Below are 8,704 nucleotides of genomic sequence, written 5' to 3'. Positions count from 1 at the left end.
GTACATATGATATATTTATCTTGTCCTCTACGAATTATTGCTAGATCGACGAAAGTATTGGCTCTTAAGTCTCATACTTTACAATCCATGGGTGGGAAGGGGGAAGAACTGGGGAGTAGTCGTTACTACGGCGCGATAATACATGTATCTTGATGATTAAGAGGGTATATCAACAATATTTTAGAGTCTATAAGGCCCAGGTTAGATGCTTTATGTTGTAGATATTGGACTTTGCTATGATCTTATATATCTTGAAGGTAAGTGTAGCATAGCAAAGTGGGTGATAGAATTAGAGCCCTAGATTTTGCTTGAAAGTTAATAGCTAGTATGAGCTAACCCTTTTTATGCTTTCGTTGTACCTCCTGGTTAGATGCCAATATACAACTGACTTTTCCAACACCTTTCTCCATCTCCTCAGAAGCTGATATGGAATTGAGAATTCCAAGGACCAGGAAGAACGTTCGGGCATACGTACACCTATTTATGAACAACGGTCTTGAGTTTCATAGGGTTTACTCTTGATATATAAATGCTGATAATCTCCGTATTTGCCTCATGCCATAACCACGAGTAAAGACCTTGTGCTATGGACTTCCCTTTCAGCGCATCTTCACTGTTAGTATTATATATTATAACACTAATAACGTACTATACTTGGCAGCTGACCGTGGATTATATATTTTATCTTAACGACTATTTGGATAGATTGTTTATACGTGAGACTTTTAGCCACTTTCTTTTCTCTTTCTAGCTTGATGACGTAGAAGGGGGTAAATAAAGGATACCAAGTATTGTTATAGGTAATTATTATTGTAGTTTTATATAAAAGAAGAATTCCCTACAGAGATAGTTAATAGGGAGAAGCAAATGAATTGTTACATTGTTTTATTAGCTAGTTTCTTTCTACTCAATTCTTGAGGGATCAACTATAATTAACGCTAGACTGAAGGAATAATAAATAAGAGAGAAAGACAAATGAAATATTAAAAGTCTCGAAGTGACTTTATACTTGAGATGCTTAAGCATTTAACTGACTACTAATAAGTTAAGGATTAGTTAGGATGTATATTTGTGTAGTTTATATAGGGGAGGGGAAGGCGACTTTATCTTCTCTAATAGATCTAGCATTAAATCACTGTTTCAATATTTTGCCTTTTCAAGTCATTACAATGAATCGTATATAACTGCTTCTGTAAAGGTCGGTTGAATGTTAACTTTGAAAGCTCTTAATACATTCTTCTTGGATGGGGTTGGTACTTAATAGTATCAAACTGATGGCTTGGAAGTTCTCATAGCTAGAAAAATAAAGTTAAGGATCTCTATAAAGAGGTAAACAAACTAGGGGCACAAGGAACCTATTTCACTAAAGTTACAATTAGGCACCTATAGTAATAAGTTTCTATATTCCGTTAAATATAGGCTGAGAGCGCTATGAGAGAGAAAATAAATCTAGTATTAGAATGCTGTCACGCTTTACACATACTAGTCTCATGTGCATTAATCCCGATATTTTCTAGTTAACTTAAGCCTGGATTAAATAAATACCTACCTACGTAATATCAAATAAGAGGCTCCTATGGTGATATCTCGTGCCACGCCATCTAGTTTTTAAAAAATGTAACAAATTCTGTAATAGGACGGATATGTTAAGTCGTGGAACTGGCTAATAGAAACGTCTTGTGTTCCGGTAAAAGGGTATTATTAACTGGATACTGGGAGTCTAGGCTCTTTGCACATGATTTGATAGATGGGACGTATAGGAGCATGGCAAAAAGATCATCTACGCTGCTTCAGGGGAATTATTCTATACTCTATCCAAACTACAAAATCGGTGGCAATTTGGTTTCCCTAGACCGGCCAATATGCTGCTTGTTTGCTAACATGACTTCATAGCTACCAAATCAATTCGTCATTAAATCTGGGAAGTTCATTTAACTCTACGATATCACGAATAGGGAGACCTTGGCGGTTTGCTACACATGTCATTATCAATCATCGGTTCCTTTCTCTAGAGTCGTACGACCCATATTCTCTTATGTAATTTCTTAGGAGAGCGAAGCGAGTAGCACAATACAGCTCCGGAGAAAGTCGAAGTTATTAGCACACGCCTGTGGCACCAACCTTTACGCGGCCGAGCCTCGGCTGTAATTATATGTGCAAACCGAGCATGATGGTTCCTGGAACAACTATGAATCTTCGGAAGCAGTGCTAATCCTAAATAACACGATAGGGAAGCACACGGCTCCCTTATGCGTCCTGAAACGTCGTGTTTTTTGAGGAACACTATGTTACAGGACAGTTCACGTACACGACAGATGATGCCCAAGTGTTGGGACACCGCGTCAGCGCCATAAGTGACAGCGTACGAAAAGGAAGTAATGGCGAAGCGGGCAAGTCAATATGATGGCCTGGGTTACACGCCAATGTAGAAATTTGCCGAGCTGCAAGCAGCCGTTCACCCCTTCTACTTCTTTCCACCTAAACTACAACGCGGTGGTTGCCTAGCAAAGTAAGGATCATCTGATTACTCCTGTGGCCCCTGTGGCCGCGGGTCTTGTATTCCCAATCACCCCGTCGGTCGTGTGGTAGGACAGATAAGGCACGCATTCTCATCTGTACCGCCCGTGCCGTGATCCTCTCTCGGCGATATTTCACCGGGGTCTGTCTGGTGACTTGCTGCGGGGTCCCACTAAGGCGGGTACATCAATGATAGAGCCCTAGAGACTTGCCAGGGATTAATGCTCTAGGAACTGTGTCCGCCGTAACGGAAGTGTGATCCATCGGCATCTTGCTTAGATGCCCGGGCGGATGTCTAAGTTCCTGTCTTGGTTTCTCGAGTCCTTCTCGGGAGCATGCATGCATGCATCCATTGGATTCATCTTATCTGATATGTACGCTTGGGCAGCTTTCCCCCGCGGACGGCTCGGTGCGCAGTGACATACACGCTTACCTACTGGTGACAGCAACTGCAAGAGGCCACAAAGCGAACCCGTTCGGGCATACCCGAGTGAACCGAGAGCCGGGATGTCGCCCGACGAGAATTGGACACCCGAGTCTAATTTAACGACAGCTAGAATAAAGGTCTTATTTTGGTTGGTGGGAAACCGACGACGGATGGTATAGGTATGATTCTCGTCTTACTCGAATCGGATTCTACCCAGTGAGAGATTTCTCCGTGTCTGACGGAATCTCAGTAGGGAGCTTCCTCTAAACTACAGCGTCCGATGTACTACATTCCCGTGGGATGGATCGATAGCGCAGTCAGAAGATCCGATGATAATAAAACTCGACCTCGCCGGTGAGCGGGTAGTGCGAAACCTCCTATTACACTCGAGATGGAGGAGACTTCGCGATTCGCCGTTTGCCGCGGACATGACTCCCCGAAAGGGAAATATCAATGCCGGTGCCGGTGAACGACCACTGGATCGTGTCTTATTTAAAATCGGAATAATTAATCGAAAGAGAGCGATCGGCCGTTTATGGAAACTATCCCCAACGGGATTAAAAGGAATGAAGCTCTGACTTCAGCCCGCTTAGGACCCTGAAAAAGCTTGTCTGTCTTAGATCGTCTCTCCCCGTAGCGCGTGCGGGCGGAGTCGAGAGACGAGTTATGATCCCTGCGTGGTCCCGGTCAATAGTCTCAGGCGCCAAGGATACTCATACTACGTACATACCAAATGTATGCACAAGTATAATACCTATGCATCTAAGCATTTGCATCCAAGCATTTGACATACCTACTTATGTATTAGTATGCATTGTGGGTGGGGGTCACATCTGAATCCGATTTATCTAAAGCTCGCCGAGGCTTGCATATTGGGAGCAACCTAAGTCAGATACTTTAGGTAGTTATAAGAGATATTACTATTTTCATATTTCATATTTCATATTTCATAGTCGGCTTTAAATCAAATATTATACGTAATTCTATGTTGATCTGTTTCCCGGGATGTAGCTATGACAAAGAAAAAGGCCTCGGCGTTGCTAATAAGATAAAAATAGGAAAAGGGGCAAAGAAGAAAAGTAAAAAGCTCGCGCTACACAAACTCATTTGGTCGCCGATAACACCGAGGACTGAACAATATAGCTACCTAGGTAGTATTTGTAAACGAGGCGCAATTTTGTCTCACAAACCATAGACTTAGTAATTACCTTAGGTACTTTAGGTATATCGCGAAGAATAGGGGGGGCGAGTTAAGCTTGTGATTGTAACTACCTAGGTAGGTAGTCTTGCAAAACTACTAACTATAACTTACGAAACATACCTCTGATCAAGAATGGGGAGTATTGGGGGTTAAGCCATTATTGTTACAGCTCTGATTGAAACTTCTGTGTAACGAAATCCTTGTTGAGATCTGGTTCTTAGAATATCGAGAGTTTGCATTTCTGAGAGCTGACGGTACCTACTTAATGTATATGCGATGCTATGCAAATGATAAGTTATAAAATACTATTCTGATCTTCATATCGATTTATGACTTGGATCCTAGAAGGAAGTGAAGCTAGCTGTATAGGTAAATAGTTCATGATTCTTCTGTTGTTAGGGTCTACTGTTGGGATCTAGAGCACGGAACTACCCATCCAATCGTACCCATAATCAACTACCTAGACCCTTTGGGGTTGCTTTTTTCAGGGTCTCGCATTCGGACTTTTGTGTTCCACCAACCTGGAATAAAAAAGTGTTAGCCAAGACGGACTGGGAGACATGTCCATGTAATTCCAGGTAATTTGAATGAGTGACGAGCAAGTGGATCCGTTTGATAGTTGGAATGGAAATCGTCATAAGGGGCAGATAGATGTCCTTGTGCCCAATGGTTACTGAGGGGGAATAATAAAATAGGGAGAAGTCGTAGAGCCTTATGATCGCCAGGAGTTTACATAGTGTGAATACGTATCGGCGTGAGAGTAAGAATAGCCGCAGGTAGTAAGTAGTAAATAGACCTACATAGGCCCATGAAGGTTTAGAAAATACGTAAGGAGCGCAGTACATGCGTTATAAGACAGGGGGTTAGCTCCTACTGGCTCGAGACAGCGTCAGTGTCTTCAGCCTCGCCATGTGGGAACCACACGGGTTAACAAAATCTAGGTACTTCGGTCTAGGAGTGGATAAAGCTAGTGGTGCTGCGTAGTCGGAGCCGAATACACATATTTACCTAAGTTGATGGGTATTAGAATTCCAAACCCCTTACGTGCGTACTAGAGCGCTAGACTAGAAACCAGAAGTTACTGACTTGCGTATTGCTGTCTCTTCTAGCGAAGTAGGCGGCCCAGTTCCCACCTCTTAAACGCGCGGGATCGTCGTCTCGTCATAGAGACAGAGCGGGAATGGCTGACTGGTTAGCTGGCTCTGCAAGCTAGCCCGTTAGGTCGGCTCAAAGCCACGATAAACGAACCCTTGAGAAACACGGCTTGCTAGTGCATATTTATCTGCACGTACATAGGGCACGGAATGTGTAGGACGGCCGCCACTATCTAAGATGCAACGTATTCCTTGGCCGACGGAAGATCGAGATTCAAGGGTTCTGATAGCTTAGACCTGGGGAGGAGAGGGGGGGGGGGGGGGGGGTGTCTCGAATGTGCTCTTTTTGATCATTCCTCTTGTACAGTCTCAGTCTTTCTTGGCTATGGCTTTTGTACCCGCCGCCTAGCTGTAGTCAGACATAATAAAACGTCTCGGGTTTTGAGGGCCCAAGTCTCGTGTGGGAGTGAGCACGAGGACCATGTGGTGAATTTGCCCAGGCTAAGGATCAGCATTACCACTCGTATAAGCAACTAAGTCCATACATGCACATTCCGTGCTCCATTCGTGTTTTCCAATGCTGACCGGTAAAATCGAACGTCCGAGAAAGAGTGAATAACAGATCCTATAGGCCAACCGTAGAGCACTAGAATCTAGCTAGAATTTAGCGGATTGTGTTTAAGGTGTGGCTTCTATTAGTTCTCGTCGGCTTCAAAGGGGTTAAACTATTGACATCGTCATCTTCTGACCCATTTTCATGAATAGACGTAATATTTTTTTTTACTGATAGCGTAGAAGCCAATTAGACAGATATATATATTCATTCTGGGAGCATTTGTTCCGCAGGTTACCTAAGCGTACGATATTCTCGCGATATCGTACGCAACCTACTTGGAAATAATTCCTCCTACCCAGCCTTCCAATGTAGCCAATGTTAAATTAGGTAGAGTCCCACAGATATAGCGCTGCCTTCACAATCTGTGCCACGTCGAATATCATTCTGTGACTGGCTTTAGATGGGGACTGGAGCATTTTGTAATTGCCAATATCATACGGACTGTTATTACTACATACGACGTAGCTGTGTGAAATAATTTGAGCTACATACACTGGGTGTACGGGGTATCAACATACTATTAAAAGGGTTGAAAAAATGAGAACGCTTTCTTTTCGCTCAAACAAGCAACCCTGTGAAAAGAACTCATTCGGCTAACCCTGGTCTAATTAGCCTCCTATATCATACAAGGCTTCCGTATTCAATGTACATCCGAAGGTCCATGATGACCTAACACGCGCCATTTCCACTGGCGATGGGATGTTGCTCCTAATGAATCTCCCATGTGGCCGATGTCCAAATTCGAAATATATTTGTAACGGGATTTTGTCCCGCTGATGCCAAATGATGTCGTGAAAGGTGCAAGACTTCCGATCGATTCGGTTCGTAGCGTTTCGTAGTGATGCGTAACTGAATGTTTACCCATCTGGGTAATGAAAAGCTATAGGTAATATGCAAATCCCAAGCAACCGATGAAGTAAAACACATCAATAAAAAGGGAAAAAAAAAAGAAAAATCCAAGAAAGCACTCAAAGTCTATTGCAATTCCACCCTCCGCTATGAATATTGACCTGACAACTAGAACGACAACGACTTCGTAAATAGCAAGGCAAGGTCGATATATATATCTCGTCGGTTCCTAGAGGAGAATTGCAAATCCATTAACAACTCGCTCGTGTGATAACAACCGTAAACCCATGTCGTGGCTTTGGTGTCTCGTAGAGCATTCTTTATGCCCATTCGCAAAATCCGTAATCGTGGACTCCGAGCCCTGCTCTTTTCCGCTTGTTACCCCTTCCATTCGTTATGTTGCATTTTTATATCGTTTCGACAACAGGTGTAAGTAAAATATAACCACCACACCACACCCATAAGTGTATTATTGTGCTTCTCCAACTCTAGCGTAGCATTTGCCCGATGACATCGCTCGGAAGACAAACTTTTCTGATAGAAAGTCGTGTTTACCAATGTGAACCTAGTCCTCTACAACGGCTCTTGCTTTATACAGTATTCAGAGCCTGAATGATTATCTTGATCGCGTTTTGTTTCTTCCCGCGGCGAGCTACCGCTTCCATCGTTCGGTGGGGTCTTTCCTATTCCACATCCCTTTACCAATCTATGACGCTGTTGGACATAAAAGTTAGCAGCTTATACAAACGAATTCAACTCTTAAACGAAACGTGATGATAGCCTACCTTTAGCGCATCCTTCCTAGAAAAGCTCTTCTCGCAGAAGGTGCAGGGAAACGGCTTGATTGCAAGATGAATTCGCTTGTGCCTTTTAAGATCGTGATTCCTGTTGAACGATTGTGGACATATATCGCATTTGAAGGGGCGATCTTGTGTAATGGGATGGTTATTGGTGTAAAGGTGTTGATTGACTATGTGTCCAGTTGGATGATATCCGTGTCCCATTGTGCCGATACCGTTCATAATAGTCATCTGCCCTCCAGGATTCGTCATGTTCGACATGATCGGCCCTCCCACTGTCTGAGGAAGAGTGTAGGAGGGAAGGGGCCTATAGGGCAGCGCTTGCATTGGAGAATGCATTGGAGAATGCTGTTGATGCGGGCTAAGCGTCGAAGGATTTTTTGATAAGCTTCCAGCCGTTATCGAAGATGATTGTGAAGAAGAAGTATGTGTGGAAGTAAAGGATGGGTAAGAACTATGTGGGGTCGTCGATGAAGAAGGTCCTGAATAGTAACCGGAAGCTGTTGGCGGCCGCGAGTAAGCGTCTGGAGGCCCTGCAGACGTCGGCGGCGCTGTAGGCTGCGACCCTTGGGAATGACTGTTCATCATTGGCAAAGACGTTTGGTTCGGAGCTGGTGATAGTAAGTTAGAATGACCTAAACTACTTCCCGAAATCGAGAGTTGGTAAGGAGAAGAGCCGCTGTCGTAGGGAGAAGCTCCCAGGATATCCACGGTCCCGGGGGATTGTGAACTTCGATGATAAGTAGAATTAGGAGAATAGATCTGGCGGTTATAGTTCTGCTGCATGAGCGGAGGCTGTCCTCCGTGGCTCATCGGACTGTGCGTATAAGACTGAGTACTCGTTGTAGCCCAGAGTCTCTGTTGACTACTGAGCGGTAAGCTAGCTTGGGAATGCTGAGTACTGTGGTTGTTGGCGCCTGGAGAGATTGGGCTCAGGCTGTCAATGCCTGTCACTCCTGTAACGCAAGTTAGAGGGCTGTATTCGAGCATATTCGATAATTGAAGCCGGGGGATTGGCGCAGCCAGCTTGACAACGTCTTGTATGGGGTAAGAAGAAAAATGGAAAATATCAAGAAGAGGTAGAGATAGAGGTAGCATTGTTGCTAGTAAATTCATATTGGAAATAGGAGTAATTCGAGTCATACTTGGCACTTGGTTATCTATTGGTGTCGGAAGTGGTAGATGAAATTGAGGAAGCGT

General features: G+C 43.8%; 1 protein-coding gene across 1 annotated transcript; it reads right to left on the bottom strand.

The window, feature by feature from the left end:
- Positions 1-7,277: 7,277 nt before the first annotated feature.
- Positions 7,278-8,317, bottom strand: GL218_02355 (Transcriptional regulator prz1; the record flags this gene model as incomplete). The annotated part of the gene is made up of 2 exons (XM_033578867.1): positions 7,278-7,418; positions 7,490-8,317. The coding sequence occupies 2 exons, from the start codon at positions 8,315-8,317 to the stop codon at positions 7,278-7,280; spliced, it is 969 nt and encodes a 322-aa protein (XP_033439008.1).
- Between the last annotated feature and the right edge of the window lie 387 nt (positions 8,318-8,704).

The sequence above is a fragment of the Daldinia childiae genome (genome assembly GCF_008694065.1).
Source record: "Daldinia childiae strain JS-1345 chromosome Unknown Scaffold2, whole genome shotgun sequence".
NCBI lineage: Eukaryota > Fungi > Ascomycota > Sordariomycetes > Xylariales > Hypoxylaceae > Daldinia > Daldinia childiae.
Note: the sequence above shows the minus strand (reverse complement) of the source record. Positions and strands in the feature narration are given on the sequence as shown.